This window comes from Panulirus ornatus, chromosome 11, assembly GCF_036320965.1.
Source record: "Panulirus ornatus isolate Po-2019 chromosome 11, ASM3632096v1, whole genome shotgun sequence".
In the NCBI taxonomy this organism is placed as follows: Eukaryota; Metazoa; Arthropoda; class Malacostraca; order Decapoda; family Palinuridae; genus Panulirus; species Panulirus ornatus.
Window position 1 is genome coordinate 54,213,408 of NC_092234.1, and position 17,076 is coordinate 54,230,483.

The 17,076-nt window shown below is 40.0% G+C and overlaps 1 protein-coding gene across 1 annotated transcript in view; it reads left to right on the forward strand.

Annotated features, from left to right (window-relative positions):
* The first annotated feature begins 265 nt into the window (after positions 1–265).
* Positions 266–17,076, forward strand: part of Pi3K59F (phosphatidylinositol 3-kinase 59F) — a 35,469-nt gene continuing 18,658 nt past the window's right edge. Inside the window, exons 1-3 of the mRNA XM_071667074.1 lie at positions 266–2,032; positions 13,257–13,391; positions 15,349–15,477. Coding sequence (XP_071523175.1) covers positions 392–2,032; positions 13,257–13,391; positions 15,349–15,477 — 1,905 coding nt within the window. The 5' untranslated portion in view covers positions 266–391. The remainder of the gene's footprint in view (positions 2,033–13,256; positions 13,392–15,348; positions 15,478–17,076) is intronic.

Here is a 17,076-nt window from a genome sequence, read left to right on the forward strand (position 1 = left end):
GGAAAGCAAATCCCTATGTTGTTAAGCGTTTGCCTTAAACTTAACGTTAATGGCCGGATGACACCATTTCCTCCCATTGTGATGCGGGTATAACAATTTCTGCCTTTTTACGCATAAGTACTTTATGCCAGTAGAATAATTATGGAAACTAAATTTGCTAAAGGTACATTATAAATTGCCATAGAAAAAAGTCGCTTATAACGAAAAACGAGATGTTTGGGACAGAGTGGTCATAAAATGTTTAGCCCAGCGTTCCCATCGTGATGTTTACCTCTAGCTGACGGACGGAGGCGAGATAAACACTACCCAGCAGTAATACTCGCAGTGTCCGACGAATGTATCGTTATTATCAGTGCGATGACTGTTGCCTGGAATATTATCTAAGTACAAAATGGAACCTGATAGTGATAAGTTCTGGTATGTGAACAGTTGTGATTTAGATGTGGATATACAAGTGAAAATTGGCACTTTGGATGGGAAGAGAGAGAAACCCAACTACGAGGCATTGTTGAAAGATCCATTACTCAAGTACTCGGGACTCTACCATTCTGGTTGCTCAGATCTCTATGTTTCATGCCAGGTATTTTCCGATGGCCGTGAACTTACCCTTCCAGTGCGCACCTCGTACAAACCATTTACTGCCCGTTGGAATTGGAATGAGTGGTTAACTTTGCCCCTTCGATTTGGTGATTTGCCACGTAATGCAGTGCTTGCACTTACCATATATGACACATATGGGCCTCGTAGGAATGAGCCTGTTGGTGGAACAACGATATCCTTTTTTGGAAAGCATGGGGTGTTCCGTCAGGGGCTCCATGATCTCCGGGTGTGGCCAAATCGTATTGCTGATGCCACTCTTACACCAGGGAAAGGGCAAGACCATGGGAAGGATCAAATGCAACGCCTTGCCAAGCTTGCCAAGAAGCACCGAAATGGTCAAATGATGAAAGTAGATTGGTTAGACCGTCTGACTTTCCGTGAAATTGAGTTGATCAATGAACAGGAGAAGCGTTCATCAAACTCAATGTACTTGATGGTAGAATTCCCACGAGTGGAGCATGAAGGGGTTATATATTCGATTGTATGGTGGGAGCATGGTGGCAATGTCGAGTATGAGCATCGTACGTGTGGAAATATGGTTCGTATGCCAGATCCTGAAATTTCCCTTGAGAACCTTCAGGAAGCCAAGCATCATCGACTTGCAAGATCTCTGCGTTCTGGTGTTACTGATAGGGATTTGAAGCCAAATTCAGCCATCAGGGATAGCTTACACACTATCATGGAATACCCACCTACAAAACAGCTAAGTAGTGATGAGCAGGATATGGTATGGAAGTATCGCTTCTATTTAAGCACACAAAAGAAAATTTTGACTAAATTTCTTAAATGTGTTAATTGGAAGCTATCAGGAGAAGCAAAACAGGCCATTGAATTATTAGGGCGGTGGATTCCACCTGATGCTGATGATGCACTGGAATTATTAGGTCCAGGCTTTACTCATCCAGATGTCCGACGCTATGCAGTTGAACGTCTTAGTCATGCTTCTGATGAAGACCTGTTACTGTATCTGTTGCAACTTGTCCAGGCTCTGAAATATGAGGCATTAGATAGTGTTGACATGAGCCTTTGTGATGTATCTCATTATTCATCAAGTGATACTAGTGGGGGAACATGTCATACTGAAGAAACAACTCCTGAGGGTTCTTTGCAGGAGAAGATGTGTGAATCTACTGGGTCAACAGGGGGTGACCTTACACAGTCCGCCTCATCATCCCTTGAGGAAAGTGAAGCAGCAACAATACAGCGATCCCCATCATCGTCTCTCTTAGTGGAACCAGACAGTTCAGATCCATCAGCTACTGCTCCAGATTCTGGTTTACTTCCTGAATTAGCTGAAATGGACACAGAGCTTGACTTGGCCTCCTTCCTAATACACCGTGCTTCAAGAAACCCAACTCTGGCCAACTATCTTTATTGGTACCTGTTGGTAGAGTGTGAGGATCAGGAGGCAGGATTGAAACATGACACTAAGGTAATTTGAAAGGCATATGTTTGAGTTAGCTGTTTAGGCAGATTAAAGAATTGGGCATACTCTATACTTTTCTTGGGCTAACGTTCTGAACGTGGGGAAAGAACATTTCATTGCATTACCTACTTCGTTACTATAGATTCTTGTCATGATCAGCCCTGTTTGAAATATGTCGTGAAAATAATCTTCATTAATTATTCACTTTAGGGATGTGATATTGCTAATTTACCATTAGTTGTGAAATTCATTACAGTTTATTTGTTATAATTGACAGAATTCTACTCCACCAGCAGAAATATATATTCTTTTTTAACATTAGTATAAAGACCATCCCTGCCTAAGAAAACTAATCTGGCAAAAACTTTTTAATCAAAAATTAAAATAGGTTTACCATGACTGATTTTTTTCTTATGAGTGGCTTAATTTGTAAAAATTTAAGTGATTATGTGTAGCTTCATGTGTAGAAACTAAACATTGTAATGCTAAGAATGAAAAAGTATTGGAAGGGGCTATGATAAGCTGGGGAAAATGTGGAGTCTACAAAAAATTTTGAAAGTATGGTTTAACTTGGCATTGAGTATACCTAAGTAAAATGCCTAGAACCTATAAAAGCCTTGCCAAGCAACCAGAATGATAGAAATATACCAGTGCTATATTTATTTGGTGGAGAATGCATGGCTGGTAACTGTGTTGTCAGTTTGTTGCAGTCTAGCACCATGTTGGTTTTGGTTTTTCATGAGGATGACTAGTATATTTCAACAAGAGCATTGAAAATTGAGATAGGTAATTGCAAGTAGGGAGGTTTGATGAGATTATTCTAGTTTCTTGGCTACTTTTAACTTGAGATAGGTTTCCTATCCATCCCTGTCAATCTGTATTTCAAGTTGTATGAAAGATCTATTTAACCTTACAGTATTGAAGATATTTATATAACAAAAAAAAAACTGTACATTTTATCTCTCTTTCACTCTGATGTGAAGTAGTTTTGTTGAAATTTGGACGCATGCCAAAACCTGCTGGAGTAAGGACTAAGTTTCTTGTGAATTGCCTCTGCATGTTTTATCATTTATTTTCCTATGCCAAAAAGATTTATTGCTGCTTATGGTTAATTTTTTATTCATGTATGATTGCACTGGGACCAGTTTCTAAAAAGAATCCTGATGTTACCAAGGCTCTCTTTCTAAAGGATTTGCAGGGAAATGTGAATTTCTTTGACATGAGAAGTTTTTTATCCCTGGGGATAGGGGAGAAAGAATACTTCCCACGTATTCCCTGCGTGTCGTAGAAGGCAACTAAAAGGGGAGGGAGCGGGGGGCTGGAAATCCTCCCCTCTCATTATTTTTTTTTTAATTTTCCAAAAGAAGGAACAGAGAAGGGGGCCAGGTGAGGATATTGCCTCAAAGGCCCAGTTCTCTGTTCTTAACGCTACCTCGCTAACGCGGGAAATGGCGAATAGTTTGAAAGAAAAGAAAAGAGAAGTTTTTTGATAAGACTGTACCCCAAGTGATGCAGCCTTGCCTAAGGTGATTACTCCACTTTGTGCAACATCAAGCAAATTGAGTCCAGTAACGCCAGTTATTACATTTTGTCGCACATGATAAATGTTGTGATGGGTTTAATTCATTGACGGTTTTTTCATGGCAGCAAAATTGTAAAAGCTTGTAAGATTACCAAATGCACCAGGCAGATGCAGTGTTGTCAAGATTAGACAGGCACTGGGAATACTGCCTTTGATTTTGATGGTTCCTCTTGGTCAACTTTCAGTGGTGGAAGAATCCATGTTCATAAAATCTCAATACACACTCCAAAGACAGATTATCATATAATTTAGGATTATTGTCTTCTTGGTTCTCTGAATAAAGCTAACGGCTGCTTGGTTTCTTTCTCGGAAAACTCGCATGACTTTGCTGTTACTGGCATAGCTGGAGGATGACTGAGTATGGGGAGAAATTATTGCACGCTACTACTCCTTCAACATCTAGATTGGGCTAGTGGCCTTGAAATAGAGGTACAAGACTTCATGTATATATTTACATCCATAAGAATTTTCTTGCTTATGCAAATATATATTTAGAGGAGTTAAAGGGTTTATAATCCCCGAATTTTCCAAGATATACTACTGTTGCTTTATTTCATATCATTCATTGAAATATTGTGCTCCAAATCCTTGGGTCTTTTCATAATCATATTGAAATGGTTGTATAAAGCACCTGAAAGATAAGTAACTGTTTCACAAGGCTAGTTTTGATGTGGAGTTAAAATGCTTATATTTTACCCAAAATTGAAGGTGAAGGACCTATAGAACTGATGAAAAAGTTCCCTTGCTTTCTGAAGCAGTTGTTTTACCTTAAATACTAGATTACCTATTTAGCCACACACTGACAGTAGCTTTGTATATTGAATGATTTTCTTCTACATTTTATTTATATGGTGTGGGAGGCAAGTTGTTAGAAGCAGTGAAAAGTTTTTATCGAGGATGTAAGGCATGTGTACGTGTAGGAAGAGAGGAAAGTGATTGGTTCTCAGTGAATGTAGGTTTGCAGCAGGGGTGTGTGATGTCTCCATGGTTGTTTAATTTGTTTATGGATGGGGTGGTTAGGGAGGTGAATGCAAGAGTTTTGGAAAGAGGGGCAAGTATGAAGTCTGTTGGGGATGAGAGAGCTTGGGAAGTGAGTCAGTTGTTGTTCGCTGATGATACAGCGCTGGTGGCTGATTCATGTGAGAAACTACAGAAGCTGGTGACTGAGTTTGGTAAAGTGTGTGAAAGAAGAAAGTTAAGAGTAAATGTGAATAAGAGCAAGGTTATTAGGTACAGTAGGGTTGAGGGTCAAGTCAATTGGGAGGTGAGTTTGAATGGAGAAAAACTGGAGGAAGTGAAGTGTTTTAGATATCTGGGAGTGGATCTGGCAGCGGATGGAACCATGGAAGCGGAAGTGGATCATAGGGTGGGGGAGGGGGCGAAAATTCTGGGAGCCTTGAAGAATGTGTGGAAGTCGAGAACATTATCTCGGAAAGCAAAAATGGGTATGTTTGAAGGAATAGTGGTTCCAACAATGTTGTATGGTTGCGAGGCGTGGGCTATGGATAGAGTGGTGCGCAGGAGGATGGATGTGCTGGAAATGAGATGTTTGAGGACAATGTGTGGTGTGAGGTGGTTTGATCGAGTAAGTAACGTAAGGGTAAGAGAGATGTGTGGAAATAAAAAGAGCGTGGTTGAGAGAGCAGAAGAGGGTGTTTTGAAATGGTTTGGGCACATGGAGAGAATGAGTGAGGAAAGATTGACCAAGAGGATATATGTGTCGGAGGTGGAGGGAACAAGGAGAAGAGGGAGACCAAATTGGAGGTGGAAAGATGGAGTGAAAAAGATTTTGTGTGATCGGGGCCTGAACATGCAGGAGGGTGAAAGGAGGGCAAGGAATAGAGTGAATTGGAGCGATGTGGTATACTGGGGTTGACGTGCTGTCAGTGGATTGAATCAAGGCATGTGAAGCGTCTGGGGTAAACCATGGAAAGCTGTGTAGGTATGTATATTTGCGTGTGTGGACGTATGTATATACATGTGTATGGGGGTGGGTTGGGCCATTTCTTTTGTCTGTTTCCTTGCGCTACCTCGCAAACGCGGGAGACAGCGGCAAAAAAAAAAAAAAAATTATTGTTGTGTATAAAGAAGAAAATGGTGAATTACAGAACGGCATAGGCCATTATTCTGCAATGTTATATAAGATGGAAGTGGTAAGGGTTATTAAAACCAGTAAAAATGTTATGTTCATTAATGTAAAAGTTTGTGAAAAGTCAACAGATGCATCTGAAACGGTCAGCAAAACCTATGAAAACTCTTCTTTTGTAGTCGAGATTTATCACAATGTTCAACATTCTCTTAGAAATGCACCATTCACTCTCATGATTGAGCATCACACTGCTGATGAATATTGTCAGACGGATCACATACCAAATGGCTGTTCATGCTACTGCCCATCCTTCCCATAAACATCCATTCTGTGTAATTCCCAACAGCAGTCCAGTTTGCTGTCAGTGTATATTTACTATACATCTTGGCTTCTTGTGGAGATTAGACTGTTCACATATTCTGTTGATTTTTTTATTTATTTATTTATTTTGCTTTGTCACTGTCTCCCGTGTTAGCGAGGCAGCGCAAGGAAACAGACGAAAGAATGGCCCAACCCACCCACGTGCACATGTATATACATACACGTCCACACACGCAAATATACATACCTATACATCTCAACGTATACATATATATACACACACACAGACATATACATATATACACATGTACGCAATTCATGCTGTCTGCCTTTATTAATTCCCATCACCACCTCGCCACACATGAAATAACAACCCCCTCCCCCCTCATGTGTGCGAGGTAGTGCTAGGAAAAGACAACAAAGGCCCCATTCGTTTACACAGTCTCTAGCTGTCATGTAATAATGCACTGAAACCACAGCTCCCTTTCTACATCCAGGCCCCACAGAACTTTCCATGGTTTACCCCAGACGCTTCACATGCCCTGGTTCAATCCATTGACAGCACGTCGACCCCAGTGTACCACATCGTTCCAATTCACTCTATTCCTTGCACGCCTTTCACCCTCCTGCATGTTCAGGCCCCAATCACTCAAATCTTTTTCACTCCATCTTTCCACCTCCAATTTGGTCTCCCACTTCTCCTCGTTCCCTACACCTCTGACACATATATCCTCTTGGTCAATCTTTCTTCACTCATTCTCTCCATGTGACCAAACCATTTCAAAACACCCTCTTCTGCTCTCTCAACCACACTTTTTATTACCACACATCTCTCTTACCCTATAATTACTTACTCGATCAAACCACCTCACACCACATATTGTCCTCAAACATCTCATTTCCAGCACTTCCACCCTCCTGCACACAACTCTATCCATAGCCCATGCCTCGCAACCATACAACATTGTTGGAACCACTATTCCTTCAAACATACCCATTTTTGCTTTCCGAGATAATGTTCTCGACTTCCACACATTCTTCAAGGCTCCCAGAATTTTCGCCCCCTCCCCCACCCTATGGTTCACTTCCACTTCCATGGTTCCATCCGCTGCCAGATCCTCTCCCAGATATCTAAAACACTTCATTTCCTCCAGTTTTTCTCCATTCAAACTTACCTCCCAGTTGACTTGACCCTCAACCCTACTGTACCTAATAACCATGCTCTTATTCACATTTACTCTCAACTTTCATCTTTCACACACTTTACCAAACTCAGTCACCAGCTTCTGCAGTTTCTCACATGAATCAGCCACCAGCGCTGTATCATCAGCGAACAACAACTGACACGCTTCCCATGCTCTCTCATCCACAACAGACTGCATACTTGCCCCTCTTTCCAAAACTCTTGCATTCACCTCCCTAACAACCCCATCCATAAACAAATCGAACAAACATGGAGACATCACACACCACTGCCGCAAACCTACATTCACTGAGAACCAATCACTTTCTTCTCTTCCTACACGTACACATGCCTTACATCCTTGATAAAAACTTTTCACTGCTTCTAACAACTTGCCTCCCACACCATATATTCTTAATACCTTCCACAGAGCATCTCTATCAACTCTATCATATGCCTTCTCCAGATCCATAAATGCTACATACAAATCCATTTGCTTTTCTAAGTATTTTTCACACACATTCTTCAAAGCAAACACCTGATCCACACATCCTCTACCACTTCTGAAACCACATTGCTCTTCCCCAATCTGATGCCCTGTACATGCCTTCACCCTCTCCATCAATACCCTTCCATATAATTTACCAGGGATACTCAACAAACTTATACCTCTGTAATTTGAGCACTTGCCTTTGTCCCCTTTGCCTTTGTACAATGGCACTATGCAAGCATTCTGCCAATCCTCAGGCACCTCACCATGAGTCATACATACATTAAATAACCTTACCAACCAGTCAACAATACAGTCACCCCATTTTTTAATAAATTCCACAGCAATACCATGCAACCCCGCTGCCTTGCCAGCTTTCATCTTCCGCAAAGCTTTTCTACCTCTTCTCTGTTTACTAAATCATTTTCCCTAACCCTCTCATTTTGCACGCCACCTGACCAAAACACCCTATATCTGCCACTCTATCAAACACATTCAACAAACCTTCAAAATACTCACTCCATCTCCTTCTCGCATCACCACTACTTGTTATCACCTCCCCATTAGCCCCCTTCACTGAGGTTCCCTTCTCTTACGCACTTTATTTACCTCCTTCCAAAACATCTTTTTATCCTCCCTAAAATTTAATGATACTCTTTCACCCCAACTCTCACTTGCCCTCTTTTTCACCTCTTGCACCTTTCTCTTGACCTCATGCTTCTTTCTTTTATACATCTCCCACTCATTTGCATTTTTTCCCTGCAAAAATCGTCCAAATGCCTCTCTCTTCTCTTTCACTAATAATCTTACTTCTTCATCCCACCATTCACTACCCTTTCTAATCTGCCCACCTCCCACGCTTCTCATGCCACAAGCATCTTTTGCGCAAGCCATCACTGCTTCCCTAAATACATCCCATTCCTCCCCCACTCCCCTTACCTCCTTTCTCACCATTTTCCATTCTGTACTCAGTCTCTCCTGGTACTTCCTCACACAAGTCTCCTTCCCAAGCTCACTTACTCTCACCACTCTCTTCACCCCAGCATTCTCCCTTCTTTTCTGAAAACCTCTACAAATCTTCACCTTCGCCTCCACAAGATAATGATCAGACATCCCTCCAGTTGCACCTCTCGGCACATTAACATCCAAAAGTCTCTCTTTCGCTCGCCTATCAATTAACACGTAATCCATTAACACTCTCTGGCCATCTTGCATACGTATATTTATGTATATCTCTCTTTTTAAACCAGGTATTCCCAATCACCAGTCCTTTTTCAGCGCATAAATCTACAAACTCTTCACCATTTCCATTTACAACACTGAAGACCCCATGTGTCCCAATTATTCCCTCAACTGCCACATTACTCGCCTTTGCATTCAAATCACCCATCACTATAACCCAGTCTTGTGCATCAAAACTACTAACACATTCATTCAGCTGCTCCCAAAACACTTGCCTCTCATGATCTTTCTTCTCATGTCCAGGTGCATATGCACCAATAATCACCCATCTATCTCCATCAACTTTCAGTTTTACCCATATCAATCTAGAGTTAACTTTCTTACACTCTATCACATACTCCCACCACTCCTGCTTCAGGAATAGTGCTACTCCTTCCCTTGCTCTTGTCCTCTCACTAACCCCTGACTTTACTCCCAAGACATTCCCAAACCACTCTTCCCCTTTACCCTTGAGCTTCGTTTCACTCGGAGCCAAAACGTCCAGGTTCCTTTCCTCAAACATACTACCTATCTCTCCTTTTTTCACATCTTGGTTACATCCACACACATTTAGACACCCCAATCTGAGCTTTGGAGGAGGATGAGCACTCCCCGCGTGACTCCTTCTTCTGTTTCCCCTTTTAGAAAGTTGAAATACAAGGAGGGGAAGGTTTCTAGCCCCCCGCCCCCATCCCCTTGAGTCGCCTTCTACGATACGTGAGGAATGCATGGGAAGTATTCTTTCTCCCCTATCCCCACATTGTGCTTTATGTACAGAACACTTCTAATAATGTAAAATATGATGGAATGTTTGTATCATGCACTGTACTTTTTGTGTTCTTTGAACGCAACGCCAGCATTGTAGAACAAAATTACTAGTCTAAAGCTAGTTCAGTCCATGGACCATTTGTCACCCCTTTTCCCCATACACCACACTAATCCAGTTATTTCTATCCCATGCATGTCTCTCATACTCTTGAATATTTAAGCTTTGATACCCCAGAGTCTTTCCCTCCTGCCTTCCATTTCTTTATTGGTCTTCCTTTTCCTTCCTCCACATCTGACGCATAGATTCTCTTGGTATTTCTTCACACACCACATATTGTCTTTAGGCATTTTATTTCCAGCACATTCACCTTCTTCATTACTTCTGCATTAAATATCCAAGACTTTCTTATATACAACAGTGTTTAAGCCCCAGAGGTTCTATGTATCTGTTGCCGTGTCTGTTTCCACATATCTTAAACACTTCATGTCCCCCAGGTTCTTCCCATTCAAACTCTCGCTTGACCCATCCTGTCTTGCCCCTCCTTATACACCTCATTATTTTATTTTACCCTCATTAACTCTCTGCTTCCTCCTCTCATGCACACTTACAAATTCAGGCACCAACTTCATAAGTTTCTCTCTGCGTCTGCTGCCAGAGCTGTTATCTGCAAATTGTAAGTAACTCTTAGGACTCCTTACCCCCAGTGTGCTGTAAACTTGCTGCTTACTCCAAGTTCCTTGCAAATTCCTCCCTCACAACCCTATCCATTAACATGGAAATTGCAGAATCATAGTGATTTGTGACAAACATATTTCTCTATGTAATTTTTTTCATGTTCATGGCTCCTGTCACTGACAAAAATCCTCATCAAGGCTGGGCCTTAATTGAAATTTAGAGAGAATTATGGAACAGAAAAAGAAAAGTCAAGGGAAAGTATTTAAGAATTTTTGAGGAAATGCATTTTTGCACCATAATTCCCGGTAATATACATGTTGAGCAATAAAAGGGTAATTCAAAGTTGTTCATGGAGGTCCCGATGTTAAGCTCTTATTTTTGTGCTCTAAACAAAAAGGCAAAAGCAAATCATGACAAATGAAAAAGTATACAAGTAAAGCAACCAGAAATGTAGTATAAGCAGTATTCTGCATCACAGAAATGAAAAGTCAGATAAAATGAATACATGATTATGAAAAGATCTAGAAAAGAATGAAAAAACTAGACTTTGATTGGAATGGAAGGACTATTATTGGAACAAAATGAAGAAATGATAAGAAATCTCTCATTGGAGGAAATCTTGTGCAGTAAAGGGTCATTGGCACTCTATATTCTTCCCCCTATGTCAAATGGTACTTTTATATGTATGGATCTACCAAGTGAAGCTCTAGGGATCCCTCCTTAAGGAAAATATAATAGTGTTCCTCTAATTAACCACAGAAGGTATTTATTTTTGCCTTGTCTGAGTTTTTTCTTTTTGTAACCTTCCTCTGTCATGAAGGTATGCTCTCATGCTCTGGGACAGATTGCAAAGGGGAGAAATGCAAGTTTTGAGTATTGATAGACCTTTTCTCTGCCTTGTCCCTGAGCAATTTGTCCTTGTTTTCTTATCCTGCTTTCTTCCCCCCCCCCTTTTTTTTTTCATCTTTTTTTCTGTATGCTTTATGGCCATCTTGTGTTAGCACCCATAATCTACAAATTATGAGCTCTGAGGAGCTAGTAGGGAGTGGGTTGATGATGTCAGCCTGGTGGTTGTTGCCGATTGCCTGAGGACAGCCCCATATAGTGAATGAGGTGCTCACAAAGGGTGACCAAAGTTTGGTGCTTCCTCACCTGAATGATGAGGGCATGGAAGAGTCCTGACCCAAATATTTCTAGGGAATATATCTCATGCTTGCAGGGCACCACTTTGGAGTGAAAAAGATTTTCTGTTTTCAGAACCTGCAGTTTTCCCAGTCTATAGTATCAAAAAATTGGTAAACTTGAATACCTGACCAGAGGTACTTGCAAGCATTTATAAGTACATGCCATAGAAATGAGAGCCTCATAAAGTGAAGAGAGACAATGTATGGAGAGGTGAATAGAGTATGGCAAGATGGTAGGTAGAGCATGCACACTACCCACCTTGTGAAAGGCACATGGGCATGGAGAGACACTGGATATGTCAAACAGAAAAGTGCACAATGACTGGTCTTGTATTTACAATAGAACAGTATTATTGAGGAACACAATGCAAGCTTGTAGGCATATGCCTGTATAGTGTTTATTCCTTTAAGGTGTCAAGCAACACATTGTGTGCTGGCATCTCTCTGTCTGTACAATAATTCTGCCAATATGAGTAAAGCAGTACAAGGCATGCTGATGTTTTGTCCTGGAGCGTCTTTTGTAACCTATTCAGTAGTACAAAGCTTGCTGACTGTTCTTGGTCTGACTATAATTATGATTTGTTAAGCATTACAAGGCATGTGGTATGTTTTGGTCAGCAGTGTTTTTTTGCAACTGGTCTAGCAGCACAAGCTTGTTACAGTTCTTGGTCCATGCATTGCCCTCTTATAATTATAATGTTTCATGCACAACACTTGCTGACATGTCTTTCGTAGTACACTGTTTATTTCTTTGATGTGCCGAATAACACGATGTATAGCTCAAGGAAGGTGGAGCCATTTGTAGACCTAAACATTAGAGAAGTCTTTTATATCATCATCAGTAGAATAAAAATGCCATGAAGCACTGAGGTATTTTCTGTTAAGCAAATCCTCCAACCCTTCTTTTTCTAAGTAAAAATATTGAAGAGAGGTGATGGGCTGGCTCAAAAAAAATTGGCTTTCAGCTTCTGAAAATCATGTTTTAGAGTAGGAACCATTGCCTACCCTCTGTTACCCAGATCACTTTCCTCATAAGGTTGGGTTTCCTCCAGTGACCGTTAGGATTCAAGATCTAGGCAGGCGTCTGCTCGTTGTTGTTGGCAAGATAATAGCATAGAGTGAATTTTGTGTTGTTCTGATAAGAATTTCATGCAGCTTTCCAGTACACATTATAGTTATACTTTTTGCATTAAGTTGTGGTGATTATGACATTATTTGTCAATTTCTCTGCCTTGCTGATGACATGGCATATAGGACAACTACATGATGAGAGTAGATGATGTTCTTTCTCCAAAAGCATGCTCTTTACTTGTTCAAAGCTAATTTTTTGAATGTTATATTTGGAGGAAATAGTAGTTTCCCAAATGCTATTATATGTATGATACCCAGTGAAAGCACACACAATATAACAGAATTGTTAAGAGCTCTACCAGACTGATATAACATTGACTAGTACATTATATATAGATGGATACATATTCAGTTCTTTCAAGTTGGGGTTTAACAGAACGCTAATCACATTGTGTACCTTGGTGTGATTACTATCATAAGTTGGACACCTGAATTTTCCCACTTTACAGCATAAGGGAGCTTGCACTCCTTAACTGATAAGTGTAGCATTGTTGTGCATAAGAATTTTTCTTTGCACCACTGATTATTGAACATGATTCTAGAAATGTCATGAAATTGATTTTTGTGCTGATTTTTCTACATCAGGTTCGTGAAATGTACCTGTGGGTGCTACGACGCTTCAAGTTAGCCTTACAACAAGGAAGCAGAGAAGCACGAGCATCACGACTCTCACTGACAAGACAGCATCACTTTTTGGATCAGCTTGTTGCGCTAGTAAAGGTAAATAAGTAAATTTTAGGATTTTGATTTTGTGTAGTACTGATATGGGAATTAATTAGTTTTGACCTGGAATTAAGCATTTTAAAATAGGAGTCCACCAAGGTATAAAGATAAGTGGAATATGCTGAATGTGGCAATATTTTACCAACGAGGAACTAGGATCCATGTGCTGGTAGTGGACTGAATGAGGGCATGTGGAGTGTCTGGGGTAAACTATGGAAAGGTCTGTAGGGCCTGGTTGTGGATAGGGAGCTGTGGGTTCAGTGCATCACACATGACAGCTAGAGAATGAATATGAGCATATGTGGCCTTTCTTCGTCTGTTCCTGCCAATACCTTTCTAATGTGGAAAACTGTGATCAAGTATGAAAAAATGGATTATGAGAATGTAGAATATAGAAATCAAAATTTGCCATTGATTTTATCAATGTGTAGACTCTTGTTTAGGTTGTGATTTATGGTAATGAGAGTAATTGGAAATAAAAAATGGCAGATTTTAATACTTGAAACATACTCTAACACTCGTCAACACCCGTTGCATAACTGCAATAGATAAGTTAGATATTGAAAAATGTTTTTTTTATAGTATATATTATAACTGTGTTAATATAGGAATAGTTTACAATACAACAGAACTTTAGCTGGTTGAGTAACCTCATGTATTTCACAATTTTGTATACATAAGGATAAGATATATCCCTGGGAATAGGGGAGAAAGAATACTTCCCATGTATTCCCTGCGTGTCTTAGAAGGTGACTAAATGGGAAGGGAGCAGGGGGCTGGAAATCCTCCCCTCTCAATTTTTTTCCAAAGGAAGGAACAGAGAAGGGGGCCAGGTGAGGGTATTCCTTCAAAGGCCCAGTCCTCTGTTCTTAATGCTACCTTGCTAATGCGGGAAATGGCGAATAGTATGAAAGAAAGAAGGATAAGAAAGTTTTCCAGGTCCATATTGGTCTTGTGCAGTATACCATCAGATTATGGATACTTTTGGCTACATTTTTCACCCATAAACCACAAAACAGTTTTCTTGGCAATAAGATAGATCTGGAAGGTAAGCCTTCATATGTAAAGCATCATTTAGTTTTATCAGTAGAGAGGATAAGATTTCATTGGATAGTTGTAGAAATGTGCCAAAGAGATTTTTTTTCTTTTCTACTCATTTTCAGACCCCATTTTTCCTTCAAAGATTTCTGTTTCTTATATCTTTGGCCTTTATTGTTTGCCCTCTCTTTGTTTTTTTTGTTTTTCCTGTATGTATACTTAATGATGCAAACCCTAATTCTTTTCCTTTATCATTGTTACAGAGTATTAGTTACTGGTGTGTAGTATTCATAAGATAGCTGTGCTATCATGCTGAATTCTTAGTAGATGTTTTGCACAAATACAGCTGAAGTAAGTTTTTGAGATCCTGTGCATTTGCCACCCTTTACTGAATTGTGGGAAGATGCATCCATAATACTTCATTACTTTCTGCTCCAGAAGTCCTTTTTATCTTTAGTGGCACTTAGGAAGCTGGTCACTTGCACTAGGCAGGACCATAGGTAATAAAGTGTTGTGATGTGAATGCAGGCATGTGCAGAGAAGTTTAGTAAGAGCTCTGTCTTCTTTATGATAAGATGCATTGTGAGCATGTTGAAACTGTGCTTGTAGTGTTGTAGTGATGGGTGATGTCCTGAGGATAGATGGGATAGTATGACTATCATTTGTATGTGAAGTGTGGCTTCTGATGAGCGTATGTCTAGTGGGGTATGACTATCATTTCTATGTGAAGTGTGGCTTCTGATGAGCGTATGTCTAATGGGCTGGAGATTGAGATGGATATTGGTTTATGTCACCTTGCCCATACTGTAAGAAATTGAAAGTGGAAAGAATTGAAATGATAGTTTTTAGCTGTTTTATGGTGAGAAGTTGGTACAATTTTTAAATATTTTTGTAATGTTATGTATGTATTTTTCAGGCAGTGTCCCGTGAAAGTGGCAATCGCATGCGAAAAATTGAGAAACTACAGACTTTGCTAGCAGATCCTGAAAATTTGAAAATTAACTTTGCTAACTTTGAACCATTGCCTCTTCCTTTGGATCCAGAGGTAAGATTTAGTAAGATATTTAGTAACTGTATTTATTCTGTTCAGTAGGTGAGTTTTATGCCACACCTGTATGTTCATAAGATTTCTTATATAACGTTAGTATACATATATGTCGATGAACCGAGTCCTGACAGTAGATATTGCCTTCATAGTTTGCTTCTTAGTGGTATTATGATCAGTAAAGTTAATACAAAAGATTCTCTTAGACTGAAGGGTTGCTTTTAATCCTGTGTGAACTTTCAGAAAAATATGATTTTCTGAGATCTAGATTCCCCTTGAACACCAAAACAGTGTCCTGAAATTTATTGTCATAATAACTTTTTTTTTTTTTTTTTTTGCTGTGTATTATAATGCCAGAGTTCATCAGACCTCCCAAGTTATCAACACTGAAATGAGACTTCCTCTGTCAAATTTCTGGTCCCTCCCACTATCCTTTTCCAGAGGCTTGAGCTACCAAATGCTACAGAATTCTTGGGAATGGAATTTCAGTTTAAGATTTACCTTACCTTTGTGTGTTTTTGATGTCTGTAAATTGGAAATCACTCTAAATTCATTAGAACTTTGTATATTGTCTCTGAATATGGAACTACACAGAACTTTTATCCCTGACTTGCAAATATTTAGAAATCAGCCAGGACATGTTTGGTCACATTCGTGAAGAAAATCATGTTGATAACAGAAATAATTTTATTGACTTGTAACAAATAGTTCATCTTGACTTATTTTTTGTATATATGTATTTTTTTTTATTATACTTGATTCCTGTTTCCTGTGTCAGCGAGGTAGTGTAAGGAAACAAAGAATGGCCCAACCACCCACATACACACATATATATACATACACAGACATATACACATGTACATATTCATACTTGCTGCCTTCATCCATTCCTGTCACCACCCTACCACACATGGAATAGCACCCCCCCCATGAGATAGTGCCAGGAAAAGACAAAAAAGGCCACATTTGTTCACACTCGGTTTCTAGCTGTCATGTGTAATGCACCGAAAACCACAGCCCCCTTTCCACGTCCAGGCCCCACAGACCTTTCCATGGTTTACCCTGGATGCTTCACATGCCCTGGTTCAATCCATTTTATTTATTGTTGTTGATTGTCATTTTCAGTGTTAGTGAGGTGGTGTTAGGAGACGAAGAAGGACCTATCCACTTGCATAAACATGTATATACACATATGGACATGCATATACACCAAATTGTTCCAGTTCACTCTGTTCCATGCATGCCTTTCACCCTCCTGCATATTTCAGTCCTGATTGCTGAAAATCTTTTGCACTGTATTCTTCCACCTCCAGTTTGGTTTCCCAGGTCTCCTTGTTCCCTCCACTTCTAACTCGAGTATCCTGTTTGTCAGCCTTTTCTCACTCATTCTCTTCAGATGTCTAAACCATTCCAACATGCCCTTTTCTGCTTTCTCAACCACACTCTTTTTATTACCATGCATCTATCTTGCCCTTTCATCACTTACTCAATCAAACCACTTTGCACAGCATATTTTCCTTGGACATTTCATTTTGAACATATCCACCCTCTTCTGCACAATGCTATTAATAGCCCATGCTCCCAGAACATTTGTCCCTT